The following is a 19,104-nucleotide window of genomic DNA, read 5'->3' as shown; positions in this document are numbered from 1 at the left end:
AATTAAGTCAATAGGAGCTTTGCACGAGTAAGGATTAGAAGCAGAGTCGTCCCTTGGGTACGGCAAATCAGAGTGACCGCTCCGGGCCCCGCGCTTTGGGGGGCCCCGTGCTTCGATAACATCGTGATGAGGCGGGTGGGCGAGTGGGCTGAGGAGGCGAACGGGAAAGCGAGAGGCAGGCTGGTGGAGGAGGAGAGGAAGAGCCCCCCTACCAGAACTTCCTTCTCCACCAGCGCCCTCCTGCCCGCCAGTGGCCCTGCCGATCAGCACCTCCCACTCCCTTCTGCGGTCAGATGTTTCATGGCTTCAGGAGGCGCTGGGGTGGGGGGGGGGGAGAGAAACCTGGGGTGGGGGGGACAGAACTGGGCGGGGAAGGGGTGGGGGTGGGAAGAAGCAGGGTGGGGCCTTGGGGGAAGGGGTGGAGTGGGGGTGGGGTCTGGGCCTTAGAAACTCAGCGCCTATGTTCTGGGGCCTGCACCCCCCCTTAGGGTTGGCCCTGGTTACAAGACAACCCTAGGTGGATTTCCCAGGAATTTTCTGCACAAACAAACAATTTTCCATAGCTTTTTCTTGACCTCACATGTAAATACAAATTGGACAAAAATGTGCGAGAGAGAGCTGTAATTAGGGATGCAGCAAAGCAGAAAAAGAGGAAACTGAAAGTGCTGTAGGATTCATTTAACCTGCTTTGAGAATTCTGTGTTTCCTAGGTCAGTAATTTGCAGCTGCTAGAGCAGAGAAATGTCAGTAGGAGTGTGTGCAGAGGAAGTAATTCTAACTGTAAAATGACAGAGTTGAGATGTGTTGTGCAGAAATGTTTGACTTTTTCATGTTGATTTTAAATATCTGTTTGTTTATCTTTTTGAAGCACCTGACATTTCCAAGGGAATTTGATTCTGATTCTCTCAGACATTATAGCTGGGCTGCAGACACCTTGGACAATGTTAACCTTGTCTCAAGTCCCATCCATTCTGGGTAGGTCATTTAACAGATTTCCTTTTTCATTAAGTGTGAATCTGTACTGTTATGTGGACATTATAACCTACTGAAATTGCTGGTAATGGTTCCAGTCCTACACCAGTTAAAGCCAACGGCAAAACTCTTGTTGACTTCAATGAGAACAGGGTCAGGTCTAAAGGAAATCAAGAATTACATAGAAAGAAAGAACTTGTATTTCAGCCTTCCACAAGGTTTCATCTGAGAAGTGGGCATGAATTTCTGAGACAGGCAGGGATTTAATCAAAGGCCTCTCAATAGTGTTAATAGGAGTTGTGAGCTCAAGTGTTGCATCTCATCATGAAAATTTTCCTTCATGGTTAATTTCCTAGGTACAAGGAAAAGCTGAAATCCCACAGGGAACTTCCTGTAATAAGCTTGTTTTGCCTTTTCTGTTGCTTATGCTTTGCTTTTAAATGTCTTAGGATGATTTTAGTTATGTTGTATTAAATTGTTCAAAATATGAAATTAGAGATACAATGTTATGCTTCACTTGCTGTTCATTTTTCCATAAAAAATGAGAGCTCATAATTTAATCTTTTCGTTTATTTGCACCAACCCTTCCCTTTTCCCACCCCACCTCCCCCAAAAAAATTTCTTTTGACGTTAATTATACAATTCACTACCAATAAAGCATCACTATTATTGCAGTGTTTCTCAATGGTACCACAAGTAATTGAGATATGGGTGATGTTTGAAATGCATATTGTAGAATTTTCTAGTTAAAAAGTGTAAATAACCAAAGGGAATTCTGTGTCACACATGAGCTTACCTAATATCAATATTTGTAGTAAAATTTTCAACAAGAACAGGAAACAAAATTCTGTATTCCTTTTCACTGATTTCTGCTCCCTCCGTCCTCACACACATACATTTTATGACTAGCTTCACTTATTATAATGTAAAGGGTGCATTTTAAACCAACAAGCTCCAAGAGATTCAGAGTTAAGGGTAAGGTCCCAGTTCAGCCAAGCACTTAAGAATGTACTTAAGCAGAGTACAAATATAAAAGATGAGGACTAAGAGAGAGAATTTTAGGTCCCGATCCAACAAAGTACCTGAGCATGTGCTTAACATTGAAGTCAGAGCTTCAAGGAGATTCAGCTCTAAGACTAAAAATTTACCCATTAGTATTGTTATTTTAGCTGAAATTGCCTTCCTGCGCAGACCCTAACAATCATGGACAATTTTGCATGGGCTTGATCCTGCATTCCTTGCATATCTAAAATTCCCAGCCATATCTTAGAGTGTCCCTCTACAACTCCATCTGCAGAGCACTTGCCAACTTTGTGCTCCCAGATTCGGGAGAGCAAGGCACAATCATCTCCCGCTTGGCTATCCCTTTTCCCCATGTACACATATTCAGAAGAAATGATCTAAAATTTGTCCCATGTTCTTAGTTCACCAAAAAAAAAAAAGGGGTGGGTGGGAGATTTTCGTGCGCAAGGAATGGAAGATTTAGCCCCAAATCACCGAACATTCTCAAAGGAGGGAATTATGGCATTAATTTAGCATCTTCTGGCTTTTCTCATTTTAAGCCAAGGTATTTTTTTCATGTTGTTCTTTGAGTTTAGGTAAGTCTTTCTATCAGTGTGTGCTTTGCATCTTTCCCTTAATAGGCATTACACTGCTCAGAAATCTGCTAAGAAACCTGTAACCTACAGATAGGTAAAACACAAATTTGCTGGAGTAATCAACATAGGTTCTTCTGACATACATTTTTCAGGTGTATCCCTGTATACCCACTTCTCCCCATGTCTGCATGTTGCATCTTTTGAACCCTTGGTTTCCTTAGCTCAGTGAAAGAATTAGTACACCAACATTGACATTATTTTAATAAGAAACACAGAAGACCTGGATCCTAGGCTGTAACTATACCATACGTCAGATTAAGCACAGTGCATTCCCGTATCTATAAACTTTCAAAATTCAATTTGAAGAGAAATTTAATGAATGGCTTATGGGAATCACATCTTTTTCAAATGCTTAGCTATATATATCTTCATATACTGTACTTTGGAAAATAAACTGCTGTATGCAAGCACAATGGTTGATTTTCCAAGATACACAGTGAAGCATGCTTGTGGGTATGACATAAATTCAAAGAAACCGTGTATCATTGAATTCTGTGTTGATCTATGATAGGCACAAAAGCGTATGTAGTCTTTTCAGTTCTCCAAGCACTCATGCAACTCCCAGAAATGCTAATGGAAGTTATACGCCAATACTGGGAGGAGACATGACCCTTAAATTAATGCTACATTTAGGAAATATTTTTTTTAGTGTACAGCATATTGTGTATTACAAAACGTGATATATATAAAATGGAAGCCAAATCATTTTTAAAGTTGGCCCTCAAATGCATTGCTTTCATTATTTTTCTGATGGTTACTTTTCTTTGGCTAATTATTGACATTTTCTGTTGCTTGCTTCTAATTATCTTATATTAATTTTTCCCATTTGCTTTCTAAATTATTTTGCAGCTATTCCTCTCCACTTCCCCAGTATGATTCAAGGTGATAACTATGTCCTTTCTGTGAATCCTCATTTAGTTTTATTTATGTCAACTCTCTGTCCACAGTTGAAGTGTGTGTAGATGTTTTTGTAGTGCATCCTCTTATATCCTCCGTCTTTTGTTTATTTTAAAGTAGAAATATTCACTCTTTAGCTTTTAGCTTTGTATTTTAGAGATTATACTTTAGCTGACCTTATTAGACAGGCCTTAAATTAGGTAAACATCAGCTACTAATCCTTTCAGTAGAAACAGTGCATGAAGTATTATTTGAAAATATTATTCACAAGAATTATGTTTTTAAAAGAAAAAATTACCACTCTGAAAATTAAATGAGTAAAATATTATTGGCAATAAATACATTTTTCATATAGCCAGCAATGTGTAAAGATTGGACTGTTTAGGCTTAGTATTTTGGTAACTGCTTGTAGCCTGTGCTCTTTCTGATCCTGCTTGGGTTTGCCATTAATGCACTGTTCAAGTATAGCATATTAACCAGGTGAATAACATTGCCTTTTATATGTGATTGTTTGATTACATTAATATCTTTTATTATATTAATTAAGAATTGGGCTAAAATATGCAAGTATCTGCATACATGATGGACAGTTTTCCTATCTGTGGGGCAACATACTAGGGCAGGAATAACCTGTATGAGATATGAAGCAACCAGGCCAGGGACCACCCTTGCCAAAACTCACAGGCAAATCCCCTTGAAACTCCAACCCTGTTGCAGTATGCCCTTCAGCAGCTCCCTCAGCGGAATATTCACAAAGTGTACCTCTCTCAGGTTATGGGTGAACAGCGACAACGGTTGTGTTCCACTTGGCTGCCTCTTTTTCCTATGTACACATATTTAATCTGAATTAGCCCCATATTTTTAGGTGGCAAAAATCAGGGAAACCTAAAAAGGCAAACAAAGCAAAACCGTAAAAGAGTCCACTTAATATTTCCCTCTCTGTGACCAAGGTCTGTGTGCCCTTGCTTAATATTTTACTTTGTTTTGTAAATTTTAATGGCAAAACTCCCTGAAATCTTTTAACAGCTTGTCAGCAGCTGGCTTACTGCCCATTAGATTTGAAGATTATGCCATGAACATTTCCTTGAGTGAGCTCTGTGAAATCTTACTGATATCAGTAGTGTTGGCCATCTACCAGATAGAGCAATCTTAAGAAGTAAGAGCAACATAAACATGTAGGGCAGGACATGGGATATTTATGATAAATCACAGTTGGAAAATATAAGTGTTCTATGACCAAAGGCAGGTGATAAGCAAAGCTTCTAGCACCTTCAGAGCTTGTTGGTTAGAGCCTGATGTTAGCATACATAGTATTCTGCTATTGACTTCAACCTCACAAAGTCAAATAAGTTTAAAGCCAATAGATGAATAGTTAACTCACTGACCCAAAAGTCTAATTTCATTGTAATTTTTCATTAGTTAGTTGATACTGTCAAAAATAGTAGGTAAAGAAAAAAATAGATAAAGAAATATTGTAGAGAGAAAATATAGGATCTAAAGATAAAACATGTTTGTTATAATTATATATTGGAATCACAAATAGGAACTGATTAATAGGTGAATCCATTGAAATGTACTCTAGTGCATTTAAGTATGCAGATTTTGATATAAAGAGAGTTTTTCACCCAAAACATTATAAAAGTGGTAAATGAATTTAAATTGTCAATATTAAGGATTATCACAAATTACATATCAGATATTTTAAACCTACTTTTATTGACATGCAGATCTAAAACGTATAGAAAATGTTTGATCAACTATTTTATGAAGACTTTTCCCTCTCAGATATATTTATCTCCCATTCCATGCAAACAAACGTTGACTGCTTTTACAGTAGGTAGGGATAAGCCCACTTGCAAAGTTCTGATCCAGACCTCAAGTCCCACATAGTTATGGGGTTCTGATCTGATATGGAGGTTTGAGCCTATATCTACTTATATGAAAAGCATGTAAAATAAGGTGAATCAGTATTCCACACTTTGCTTCTGTATTAAAGTCCTCAAACCTCATGAAACAATAAGTAAAATGGTAATGTGAACCTATGGAAAGTTCATCACCTTCCCATCCTATGTAATCCTTTTTACTTCAGCATGAAGAAAACAAGGTGATTGATTTACCTATAACACAACATGACAGTTTCATTTTTCTACTCCACATGTTTGCTTCTTCCTTGCCCGTCAACTTACATCCTATAAATCAAGAAATAGAAGGGCCTGATCGTTCACCCATTTTGTGGAGACTTGTCCCACTGAAATTACTAAGAATTCTGAGTACGGAGTATTTTCAGGATTGGGCTGTACAGTTTAGCTGTTACTTTTGATATTTTGTCTGTAATCAAAAGGAAATATCAGTATCATACAGAAGCTATCATCTATAGTTCCCAGTGCTCTGTGTGACCTTTCCCAGTGAACAACCGTCTCCATGGCTTCAAGAGGCTCTTGTCCTTCTATGGAATAAATTTATAGCTCTTGTTCTCACTAGAAGAAAGCTGAATTGCCAGAAATACAAAGCTGAATGGATTAATCTGTTAATTATTTTAAGGTTTAATCCTTAAGTGCAGGAAGTATTAGCAACAGCATGGAGAAAGCTGGAATCATGAAATGAAATTAATAGCTACTTCAGGTTTGCACATCACACACCAGGAAACAAACAAAACGTTATTTGTATGAAGAGTTAGTTTATAAACCATGCACCAGAGATGTAGATCCACTACTGCAAGTTCTGTTTAAAGATAGAGTTGTAATCAAGAAATTGCATTGCATTGTATTTGGAGAGGTGGGATGGTATTGCAGAGCCACTGAAGGGATTTGGGCTCCCAATTTCTGTTAATTTCTAATTGAACTTGGATAGCCAATAATTATTATTATTATATTTATAATATGCAGATGTGGGGTTTTTTATAAATAAAATAATAATTGGAGTCCTGAACAACAATAATAAAAACAAAATCGCTTAGCTGACTTTGAAAAACCTACTTATGGAACTTAGTAGGAGGTCAGGGTCTGCTGTCTGCTCTGGGACTAGCGTCTACTTCTTGTGTTTTTTGTCATTTGTGTCAAGGGCATTTAGAGATTTAGGATTAATAAATTTAATATTTTATAAAATGGAATAAATAATACATTTAGAGTTTGTGTTTAATGTTAAAATAAATTGTCTTTTAATATCTCCCATTTTAAAAAAGTTTTAATTTTTTTTTATATTGCAGTTTCTGATATATATAACTGATTTCCTTTTAATTATATAAAAAGCTACAGAAACCTGGGGGGAAAAAACACAAGCGACAAGGGTTTAGAGAGACAAAACACGATATTCCCTGTAGCTTAACCTGTTTACAACAGACATCCATGTCAATATGAAGAGTGATGGAATAATTGATTTTAGAGTGGTCTAAATGTATAGAAAATTGTATGCTTGATGTTCTGATTCATACATATTCACCAGAACCATTTAATAACCTTGTTCATCACTCCCACAGTGTCAGTGTTCACCTGGCAAAGTGTGCTTTTAAATGGGTTTATCCAAAGGCTTTTGAAAGACTGACATCCAAATATAAAAACATGGATTTCTGTTGTCCTTACCCCGTACTGACTGGTTGTCTTGTGCATGTGGGACTCACTACTTTGAATTATAGCGTGTAGCAGAACATTTAGTAATAAAGAACCATTTTAATGCACTAATAATACACTAATATTTAAGTAGCTGTATACATGCTCTATTTAACCCTAGTTTATTTTTCCTAAATATTCAGTAGTACTTGAATCTTCCATCTTATGCTACTAGACCATTAGAAATGTGTGAGTTTTGTTGATTATTGTTTAAATTTAATTATAAATTTAAAGAATCCTGCTAACAGTTATGGCATAGGGGGCGTTTGTTTCTTAACTATCATGTTAGCTGATGCTTTCATCATAATATTTTATTTTATTAGACTCTTCCTGATTTACATAAAGTTTTCCTTGTTTGATTTCTGACCATTTTAATGACATGTTCTCCCTTTCTCTACAGTTTTCTGGTTAGTTTTATGGTTGATGCACGTGGGGGCTCAATGAGGGGTAGTCGCCATCATGGAATGAGAATTATTATTCCACCACGCAAATGTACAGCACCCACCCGCATCACCTGCCGTTTGGTAAAGAGGCATAAACTGGCCACCCCACCACCAATGGTTGAAGGAGAAGGATTAGCCAGTAGACTGGTAGAAATGGGGCCTGCAGGTGCACAGTTTTTAGGGTGAGTTGTTCTATGAATCCCACTGTTAACATTCCATATTGCATCTTTCATTTCCTTCATTTTGTGGATGTAAGTAATTAAATATAGAAACTACTTAATTTGAACATTTAATGTAGGCCTCTGTACTGTATACAGACTCAATTCTGACATTCTTACCTAGGAAAAAGATCTCTGATTTAAAGGGAGTTTTGCCTGTTTAAAAACTGCAGGTTGTGCAAAAAGTAAATAAAGCTATGAACAGGCCAAATTCTGCACTCAACTACGCATGCCTAACTCCCTCTGAAGTCAGTCAGAGTCATGTATATGTATCCAAGGTCAGAATTTAGCTTTCATTCTGTGTGATGAGTAGAATACCAGGTAAATATGACTTTCATAAGAAGGTTCACTATAATTATGTACCATTTTCCAAATGTAGAACAGTATCCTCTCTCAGTGTGTGTGCATAGCCCCCTCCAACACTAATGGGAGTTGCACACCTACATCCAGTAGGGAAAGGACCACTGTGCATGATTCCAGATAACTTAATATAGAACATTATTTAGTACAAATGCTAGTAACTGACATTTTTCAAAGCTAAAATTAGGAGAAACAATCCACTATGATGTGGTTTTTTTTTTAATTATCAATTTTGTTCATTACCATAAGTGGCACCCTGGTGAAAACTGCCGGTTCTGTCGTGAATGACAGTTTGTTCCTAATTTCCCCTTCTTGTTTCTCTTCCTGCTGCATGGATGTTATTCAGTAAACTGCATCTTCCTACCAATCCTCCCCCTCTAAATGAGGGTGAGAGCATGGTTAGCCGAATCCTGCAGCTTGGGCCTCAAGGAACAAAATTTATTGGGTAGGATGCTTATAGAAAAAATACAGAATGTCTACAATTTTTTTTTCTTTCTTTTGTTTTGTTTTTGTTTCCGATTTTTTGTCATTCCCATATTTTTTTCTAGTTTCTAAAGCTTTCAGTTGATTTATGTCACTGAAAGAAAATCATAGTGGCTTGATTTATTATAGCTCTGCTACTGTAACTATCTTGTGCTTTAGGCATGTGACATTCACTGCAAGCATTTTGCTTTCATAACTTGTTGTGCTTTTGTAATTTTTTTAAATTTGAACTGTTTCAACTGCATCAAATACATTTTAATACACAATGACAGCCCTTTAATTTCAACCTTGTGGTAGAGAAGGTATTTACAGGGTTTGAGTCGGTCTATTTCAGGAATAACTCTGTCAAATGTGGATACATATGTTGTACTTATTTGTAAAATATGAGCATGTACAGAAAAAAATATAATTGAATAAATGATTTCATTTAATAAGGATGGAGAAATGATAACCTTTTAAAACTGAAGTAGGCATCAGGTTGAAAAAAATAAAGATTAATTTTGGTACATTTTGGGAAAACAAGTACAATAGCCAAACAAGTTGCAATGTTTATTCTAAAAAAAAGTTAGAAAATATCCTCATTGTTTGCATTAGAACATTATTGTGAAATTTATTGTATTATGTTTTTAAAATATTGCTTAGACTATATTGCTTAGAATACCTGTTTAATACCTTCTCACTGAGTATTCTTGTTAAACTTCATGCACAAAATTGTGTGGTTCCTAAATATTTACAGAGACAGTATCTGATATATTAACCTGCAAAGATTGTATTAAAAAGTTTGTTAGTTCTTTTTAACTTGAGAAGCCTGTGTATACAGTATTTTAGGAAAATAAATACCTTAAGAAACAATGTAATTGAATTTTTGGCATTCATCTACTGTAGGTGGTGGGATAAACCCTCTGCATTTCTATCAGCAATCAAAGGCATAAGATCAGAATAACAGACTTTGGGTATTTTTAAAAGCATCTAAGAACTTGTTAAATAATCAGCCTTTTTCCCTATTTTTATTAAAATTGCTATTGTCTAATTCCTACTCCTTTGGTATTTAATGTGAAGAGATGGACTTAAAACTATTTCATATTTTTATTAATATCAGTTGTATCTATGATTTCCATAGTTAGATTATTAATTGATTTGTTAATGTTTGCACATCACTTTGAAGATATAAAGTGCTATCTAAGTGCCAAGTATTATTTTTTCCCATCTTCTAATGTTACTTTTAATGGAGTTATTATGAGAAGGTGAGGCTCTTTACAATCTCTGTAGGAAGACAACGATACTGTCTATTTAAATGTCTTAAAGCTGCATAATCCATAGTGGTTCACCTATTGTATGATTGCAGTCAGTTTATTTTAACATATTTTAAAATGCTTATCTTGTCTATAAAATGTTTAGCTAAAATGTCTATCTTGTTAAGGAATAGCACATGAAATGAGTAGCGGTTTCTGTTGATTATTCACAGTAATCATTTAATTACGCACTTGAAGTCCTACGTGTAAGGCACACTGTCAGGTAATTTAGGTGTAGTATTTAAAAAAGTTGTTTCATGGTTGCTAATATCACTATATTTTTCATTTTATTTAACGCAAAGAAAGCCATTTTGAAAGAATTTAAGCAATCTCCTGTAGTGTTTGCAGCACCGACATTGTAAATTTGGGCTAATACATGAGAAAAGTGAAACAGACTAGAAACAATCCATCTAGGATTACGAATCTGAGTGAACAAAGAACACTAAGTAATTGGTGAAAAACAAATAGGATTTTTAAAATTTTCAGATTTTAGTACTTACAGGACTATGAAGTTGTTTTGTCATTTGTTTGATTTAATGCCCATATACACACACAACTTCAGTCTTAGTCAACAGCAGGTATATGTGTATACCAGGACAGCAGAATTGTGTTTGAGCCTGACTGTGTTCCTTTAAACACTTGGTCAAATATGCCCACGCATCTCCCACTAAAGTCCATGGAGTTGTCTGTGCATATCTGAGGACCAAGTTATGCCACCTATATGACAGGATAAATAAACACGGAAAATCATTTTTACCTTAGTTTCTGTCCATTTTTGTCATATAAACAACGGTTTTGAAACCCTTGCTTATGTTCATAGTGGTATGTGATCTGATTCATAAGCTATATATTAATAATACTTTACAGTTTCGTAGCAAAGGATTCTGCAGCTTTGGCAGTTTTAAAATCATTTTTACTATAATGATACTTATTATTGTCAAATGAACATCATTTTAGTAAGGATTTAATACGTACAGGAAAATCAAGATCAATGGGGAAAACATATGTGATAAAAAGTAATATGGATTCCTTTTTTGTCTAGCCCTGTCATAGTGGAAATCCCACATTTTGGATCAATGCGAGGAAAAGAAAGAGAACTGATTGTCCTTCGCAGTGAAAATGGTGAAACATGGAAGGAACACCAGTATGACAGCAAACATGAAGACTTAAATGAAATTCTCAATGGAATGGATGAAGGTAAACATATTTCATCAAAGCTTTAACTGCGTTAACGTCAACAGGCAGAAAGCAAGGCTAATATAAAAATGTAATCTCTGCTATTTGACTTCTGGAGAACACATGGCATTACAAAATAAAATAATGAAATGAGCGTAGGGAAGAATTCCGTAGCATTGGCCTTAACTCACTCCCACCCCCTCACTCCCAGCCACCCAGCCCCTGGTTCCTCACAATGCAGAACAATAAGTTTTTCTCTGAAGTCACTCCAGGTTTACATGCTTCCTTGTGACTTCAAAAATAAAATAACATATTTACCTAAAACACAACACTTCAGAAGAACATAGTGACTGCACTGAGGAATAGTCCCATTATTAGGAAAAGTCAAATCCAGGGCATAGGCTCAGCTCAAATAGGGGCTGTACCTGGCAGTGCCCCTGGCTGTGGCCCTACTCCTGTGCCCATGGCCTCAACTTTACTTGTTATGGCACTGGCAGGAGGCACCTACACAGACTCTCTTCTGAGCATCACCACACCTCCTTAGGAAGACTGGGCCTCCTGCTCTGTCAAGACATTGCTCACTCGCTATCTGGAGGTGGGCAGTGGTCATTCCTGAGGAAAAGAAGACTCAGCTTGCGCCTAATTCAGCAGAGGACTCTGTTTGAAGGGCCCCCTGCTAACACAACTCCAGCAGAGCCATGATGGGGTGGTGGCAATGAGGACCCACCCACCCAGAGTCCCCAGCTGACGTGGTGGTGGGGCTCTCGAGAAGCTGGTAGCAGAGTTAACCCATTGAAAGAAAAGAGGTAGTTCACACCCCGCAGAACACTTGTTTCAAATGTTTGCAGCTTCAAGCAAACATCACCCATGTCAGGTGCTCCTTACAATCATGAGGACTAGAAACACACTTTTTTAAAAAGGAAAGCTCAGATACTTAAGTTGTCATGTGACACCAAGAGCAGGGCTCTGGGTATTTGCCTGTTATGCCTGTGCCTTAATCCAGCCGTGTATCTATGCAATGTCCTTTCAATATGTGCAGGTATTTACACAGCTGGAACCCACAAGGACTGAAACCTCAAAATTCATTAGGTTTTAAACTTAGTAACCCATTTCCTCCTGGCCCCATAAAGGTATGCCACTGGGTTACCTGAGGTTGGTCTGTGGGCTGGACTTCCTGGTTTCTGCAGGAAGATATCATTACCCAGCTTCTCCCCCTGCTTTCAGGGCTTGAATACTTTCAAGGAACTACTCACAACTAATCTATAGACCAAGAATTATTCACTGGAAGTCTTCAACAAATACATTCTGAAAAGTGAAAAGTTAGTGAAAATCTTAAACTGATGGACAGATAATTTTAACAGAAAAACACTGTATTTGATGACTAAATTATTTACTACAAATTATTCACCCAGATCTACATAAAAATGAAATGTCTGTAGTTCAGTATGTCATCACATACTGCTGTACTTTGTTTTTAATTATTTCCCCTTAAATCATTTCCAAATGCATGTTCTGTTAGAAAAAGAACACTAAGTATTATTTTTCTCTACTCAGGCAAACCACCCTCATAACACTATATTCTGTGTGACACCAAATATATCCGTAAGACTTCAATGATATATCCACATGTCCACTCTTAAAGAGTAGATATGCAATCCTTTGACTAGGTTATTCTTTTCTTAAAAGCATCTAAAACAAATAAATTAAAACTTCCTACATTCAGGAATTTGTGGGAAGAGCACAGAATGGCTCCGTGGCAATAGAGATAGGAAAGGCTTTCAACAAATTTTCTTTTCATACATTTCAGTTTTGAATATGTTTTTGACACCAAAAAGCATGAGTTTTGTGGACCTTTTCAGGCATTGCTAATGCTATTGTCTCTAATTGTGATAGAGATTTCTGTTTAACATCCAAATATTAATCAATCTCAATTTTGCTGTAGGAGGAAGCTTCTTAAATCATTTTCAAGTATTTCCTGGGGCATAGTAAGGTTTTTAACTATACTTTTCATATTATCAAATCTTTTATATATCTTTTGCTGATATTCCGCTGCTACAGCTTTTCATATCTGAACATGCATAAAGTATCCCATGATTCTGTGTATTTTAGGCTTAAATTTTTTTATAGAAAATCACAGTCTGTTTGGGCACAGTTGTAGTTAGGTGAAATCTTAAAGTCATTAGTATCAGGTTGTACAATAATTGTAGAGATTGTAGTAGCAGATTGTAGAGAGCAGCAGCAAATGTAACCTGTATGAAGCCTCTGCTTCAATAAAGGCTTTTCTTTATTGAGTAGGTGAACTTGAGTAAAAAAGAAAGCAGAAATTAAGGAGAAAAATGTGACAGTGTTGTGGTTGGTTTCCTGGATGTTTGGATGTAAGGGAGATGCGTATTTTGACTGGTTTCCTGGATACTGGGGATGGGGAATAGCCAAATGAGTTTCTGCTTTGAAAGTGCACAGGGTGCAAAAGTATTTGAAAATGAACAGCAGCAAAGAGCCATGTGTTATGCAGATAATTTCTGTGACTGTTTATTTTTAAATAAGTGTATCAGAATTTATGAGGCATTGTGGCAAAGGCACTGCAAATACTGTGCCAATAGGTTTGGAATCCAAAAATGTAACATATTTCATAATGTAAACGTACTTAAACTCAGTGAAGCCGACAAAATAATGAATGCAGTCCCAGCACTATACAGCATGTGTACAAAATGCACTGGAATTGAATGAAGGCAGCACCCGGTGTAAGAACTTCCTCCCGCTCCCTGAGATGTTATGTGGTAGGGTTACCATACGTCCTCTTTTTCCCGGACATGTCCAGCTTTTCGGCAGTCAAACCTCCGTCCGGGGGGAATTGCCAAAAAGCCGAACATGTCCGGGAAAATGGCGGCTCTGCTCCTCCCCGACTCTTCGGCTCTGCTTAAGAGACAGGCTGCCCGAGCGCTACTGGCTTCAGGCAGCCCCCGTGCCTCCGGACCCTGCGCCGCCGGAGCCCAGGAGGGGAAGTGCCCGGCTGGGGGCGCAGGGTCCGGAGGCATAGGGGCTGCCCAAAGCCCGAGCGCTACCGGCTTCACGGTTTGCCGGGCAGCCTCCAGACCCTGCACCCCCGGCTGGGCGCTTCCCCTCCCAGGCTCCAGCTGCGCTGGGGAAGCGCCGGCTGGGGGCGCAGGGTCTGGGGGCTGCCTGGCAAACCCTGAAGCCGGTAGCACTGGGGCAGCCCTTTCCCCCTGGCTGGGAGTGGGAGGGAGGAGGGGGCAGAGTTAGGGTGGGGAAGGGGCGGAGTTGGGGTGGGGCTAGGGTGGGGAAATGGGTGGGGCCAGGGCCCGTGGAGGGTCCTCTTTTTTTATTTATGAGATATGGTAACCCTATTATGTGGTATATACTGATTCACCATTTAGCAGCAGAAGCTCTGTTGTTCTCTTTTGCATTGTGTTTCTCTGTTCTTAATAGTTAGGTAGGAAGTCCAGAGAAAATGTATTGATCAGCAGCTTGATTCTGCATTCTTTGCCCTTCCCACGTTCCCACTGACTTCATTTGGAGTGTTGGGTGTAGAAGAAAAGTAAGATTGGGTGCAAAATGCATCTATAATACTCCAAATTGCACCATTTATATAGTATTTACAAAAATTCTTCTCAAAGTGCATGATGTTACAAATTGATGTGTTGCAGGGTACAGAGAGAATTTCTGCATAAATTATAACCCTCTATGAGGATTTGGGACTACAGCCCTAATTCCTTAGCTCGAAAAACATAAGCTCCTACAGTTGGAGCCAAGGAAGAATCTTTCTTAGTTGTTAGTGATTGCAGTACTCTTTCCCTTTCTGGGATTCAGCCACTAGAGGGTCACACACATATGCATGGCATTACAGACCGTACAATGAATGCAGTGTTATTCCTTTGGAGTGAAAATTTTGCCACCTCAAATCCCAAGCCACAGAAAAAATGACATTTAATTTAAAAATCAAGTCATTCAGTTTTGAGATAGAGGGGGGAAAAATACTGAAGACATTTCCCCCAGAGTCTTGATTTGTTGTTGCTGTTTTGTTCATGCTAGCTTAATTCTTCTCCATTCAGAAGTTAACACTGGGTTTGTTACAGTTGAATGATCCCTCATCTGTGATATAAAAGCTCTTCCATAAAGTGGTATGAAAAGTGATGATTTCATTTATATTAACATTTTACTGGTTAATAACAAAAACACACCTCCGAATTAGAGATCCGTCTGAAACAAACCCCTGAATCTCAACCCCCCTACCCTTGGAGGATGTTTGGATCCAGGTGTGAACTCTGAGACTAGAGCCCATTTCTAATCAAAATAGAAAGTAAATGATAAAGAAATTAGTGTCAGTGAAGTGATCTGTCACTTCCAGAAGGTCAGTATAATCTTTACAAAGAAGTTTTGCAACCATCTCAAAAGACAGATACTCTCTGGAATTGTTCATGTTTCTGTTAATCATGTAACTGGATAGTGTGTGTCCTCCCCCATTCACTTGTTCCTTCTGACCTGTGTAATAAAGACTGAAAAGTCACATTATATGCCTAACTCCATAATATACTGTCTTTTCAAAGATACAGTCTATTTATCTTTTTGCTGTTAACCTAATCAGGATTGATAGAAATCTTCCATCATTATCTCACCATTGCTAATGCTGTGAATGGAAATGTGCTCAATTATTTACTGGAAATAGCACCATCTACTGGGGAACCTAGCTATCATGCTCAAAATAATTCAGAACCAGTAGATAATACTTGGAGGTATTAAACATATAGTTGAATAATAATCAGTACATTGCTTTTGGTTTTGTGGGTGGTCAAAGAAACTTAATAGAAACAGGTCAGATTTCATCTTTATGCCACAAGTGTTACTTTCTCTTAATTTCTCTGCTGAAGTTGCGATAGCTAATTTTTTCAGCTGGGCTATTTTTTGTGGGTGCAATTTGTACCCATATTTGTTGCACTTACAAAATTTTTGTGTCTGTAAACAAATTGTGGGTACAACTAATCTTGTTTAGGTAGCTAATTAACTGATGTGCACTTGTACATCAGATAATGAGCACACAGATGTTAATACTTGTGCCTACAATGTAATTGCACATTTAAATTATACTTTGAAAAGGGAGGCCGGTTTATTGCTGGGGTTTTTTGTTTGGTTTGTTTTGTTTCATATGTAGGTCTATGAAACTACTGATCAAACCAATGTGAACCCAGTTCCTTACCTAAAATACCACCACGGCTCATGTTGCAGTGATTTTTCCATTGTTTCCTGGAAATCAAATGAAAACATCTAAATATAATACAGTTTTTGTACATAGAGATATCAAACTCTTTTTTTGTGCATGATGATGAAAGACATTCTGCATATGCATAAACAACAAAACCATAACAAAGCCTGTTGATTTTCAAGATGACATTTCCCAGTTACTTGTATCACTTTGAGCGGGTCAGAATCTGTAAATGATTGAAATTAGGAGCAGTGGTTAGTATTTTTTCATCTTTGACTCCCCTGTATTTCCACCATGATGGCTTTTGCACATTTGCTGGTCCTCTATATTGGACAAATAGAGATGCAAAACCTGAAAGCTGTTCAATTTATGAATGGCCAGCTGCAGTACAGATCCCATTAAGGCATGACATTGGGCAATGGGGAGGTAAATCGGGTACTGGAACACATAAAAAGCCCTTGAAACTGGGGACAGTAACCATTAGGATGATGATTTATTTTCTCTGATCCTAATTTTAGTTAGAGGAAACTCATGTAAACATAAATAAAGGAGTTAGACCAAGGATTAATTTGATCCACAATATCTTAGTGCTGTTATTCACATGTGCAAAACTAGATATGATCTCCCTCTCTGACTCTGAACCAGTCAATCTGAGCTCTTTTTCTACCTTGGGAGAAGTGATTTGGGCCTCCCCTATCACATAATACTCCAATGGCAGCCCTGATTCTGGGAGGGATTTTCCTGGGAGGTTTTGCATCATTTTTCCCCTCCATCTTTGTCTTGTTTTTCACTCCCATTATCCTCTCCCCACTTTTGTATTTAGCTATTGCCATCACTCTCCCGCTCCACTTCCCCTAATGTTTCCTTTTTCTTATCTCTTCTTTTTCTCCCTTCTTCCCTTCCTCACACTTGGCCCTTTCTTCCTCACGTAGATTTTTTTTTTTATTTAACTAAAACATTTAGTACTCAGGGCTGCCCCTTTAGCCCAGTGAAAGAAGCTCTTGCTTGGGCCTTGCATTCCAAGCATGCTCTGTAGGCTGGGCCTATCTCCTTCACTTGCACTGGGACCAGACAGGGAGGAAACTCCCCAGTCCCCTTGGCAGCAGGAGTGACAACCTTCCCTCACAGATCTTGGGGCCCAGAAGGCTTGCGCTGTTAGTACCCCTTCTAATACTATAGGAACGCTACTAATGGTTTCTCATTTCCACTGTGGCCAGTGCTGATCTCCAATTCCTGCCTTCCCCTCCCAGCATATCTCCCCCAGCCCCCCACTCCATGCATATAGTATAGCAGGGAGACAAACACTGATCACAGAGAAAAGTGCATTACTAGATAGAGCACTGTGATGGACAAGTGCAATGCTGTCATTCATGTCACAATGAGAGAAGAGCGATAAGAGACTTTATAAGTCTGTCCTTAGCATAACCTAATAATGACTATGATGAGGAAAGAGAGGTTGACCTAGTTTTCAGTGCTGATGACCTACCCTAGAACCTTTCTGTGTAGAGAAGCAGATGTTGTAAAGGCAAAGCAGTTTGCCAGTGGAGAAATGATGGAAACAGGTCACCTGTGTTTAGACCGGGCTTATGATTCAGAGATCAGATGGAGAATACTTAAAGTCAATGTGCCAAAATGTATCTCTGAGTCAATATTATTTGTTCCTATCTGCTTTTCCCAGAGCAAGGCAGACAGATAACTGCAATAGGTATGTGCTGTATATTTAGAAAATTTGCATGAAAGAAGATACACAGATTTACTCACATCTGTATCTTAAGGAAGATTGACAGCAATAGGAGATACTTAGGTGTAGTCGTTAATGGAAAAGTTTGGGAGTCAAGGACCCCTGGATTCTGTTCCCAGTTCTACCACTGACTTGCTGTGTGACCAAAGGAAAATTACTTAACCTCTCTCTGTTTCGCTTCGTTTCCCTTCTCTTCTGTAAAATGGGGATAATACTCTCCTTTTTAGTAAAGTGTTTTGAGATCTTTGAATGAAGGGTATTAAATAAGTGAAAAGGAATTAAATTAAATTAATTAATTAAGGAAAATGGTACTATTTCTAGATGTGCAGCACAAATGTGATGGTGATCTTAACATTCAAAATTCATGATCAAGGTGTGTTTAGGAAATGTGACCTCTCCGAGGACTAATTTCCCCTACTTCATTAAATCTCTTTTGCCAGATCTACATTTTTATGTGATTGGTTTATGAGTCAGAGGTGGCTTAGGGTTGTGTGTGTGTGTGTGTGTGTGCGCCAGAAGCAGCATCCGGGACAGGCTTCCAATGTATTATCCAAAGCATAATCCTGCCCTCTCATGCTTCAGTTCCTCTGCAAGGCTTCATTGCCACTCTGTTATATGAGTTTTCCAATCTTCTGATGCCTCGAGGCAGGAATTCCTGGCAACCTCAAAGGATTTTAAAATATACTTGCAGAAAACATCAACTTTTCTACTTCAGCATAATTAAATTCTCCTTCTTCTGTCTTGGTCCAGTATTTGGAGTTTAATTTCTTAGAATGAAAGGTTTCCCTTATAGGAGAGTGTGTATGATTGACAATGAGAACAAACTGCTGAGTATGAACTTGAGGGCCCGGATTGTCCCTCCACCCTACTCAAGCCATTAACTCCCAGAAGCTGCAGGCCGAAAGCTTGTTTCATTAGAGGACTCCAGATATAATCTCTGAGTCAGCATTAATGGAAGCTGGCATAGTGGCAACAAAAGCTATCCTTGCCTGTTAGCCTGGCATACTCTAGAGCAATGCAAAGTGCAGTTTATCCAGATTA

General features: G+C 38.2%; 1 protein-coding gene across 39 annotated transcripts in view; it reads left to right on the top strand.

The window, feature by feature from the left end:
- Positions 1 to 19,104, top strand: part of ANK3 (ankyrin 3) — a 439,766-nt gene that overhangs the window by 358,960 nt on the left and 61,702 nt on the right. For 24 of the 39 annotated variants that reach the window (XM_034777631.1, XM_034777660.1, XM_034777654.1 and 21 more), the window contains 4 exons: positions 869 to 975; positions 3,480 to 3,512; positions 7,533 to 7,757; positions 10,971 to 11,125. In XM_034777631.1, the coding sequence (XP_034633522.1) occupies positions 869 to 975; positions 3,480 to 3,512; positions 7,533 to 7,757; positions 10,971 to 11,125 (520 nt within the window). The remainder of the gene's footprint in view (positions 1 to 868; positions 976 to 3,479; positions 3,513 to 7,532; positions 7,758 to 10,970; positions 11,126 to 19,104) is intronic. The other 15 variants (XM_034777661.1, XM_034777662.1, XM_034777646.1 and 12 more) reach the window with 1 other exon arrangement.

This window comes from Trachemys scripta, chromosome 7, assembly GCF_013100865.1.
Source record: "Trachemys scripta elegans isolate TJP31775 chromosome 7, CAS_Tse_1.0, whole genome shotgun sequence".
Taxonomy (NCBI): domain Eukaryota; kingdom Metazoa; phylum Chordata; order Testudines; family Emydidae; genus Trachemys; species Trachemys scripta.
This window is presented reverse-complemented; position numbering and strand designations above follow the sequence as displayed.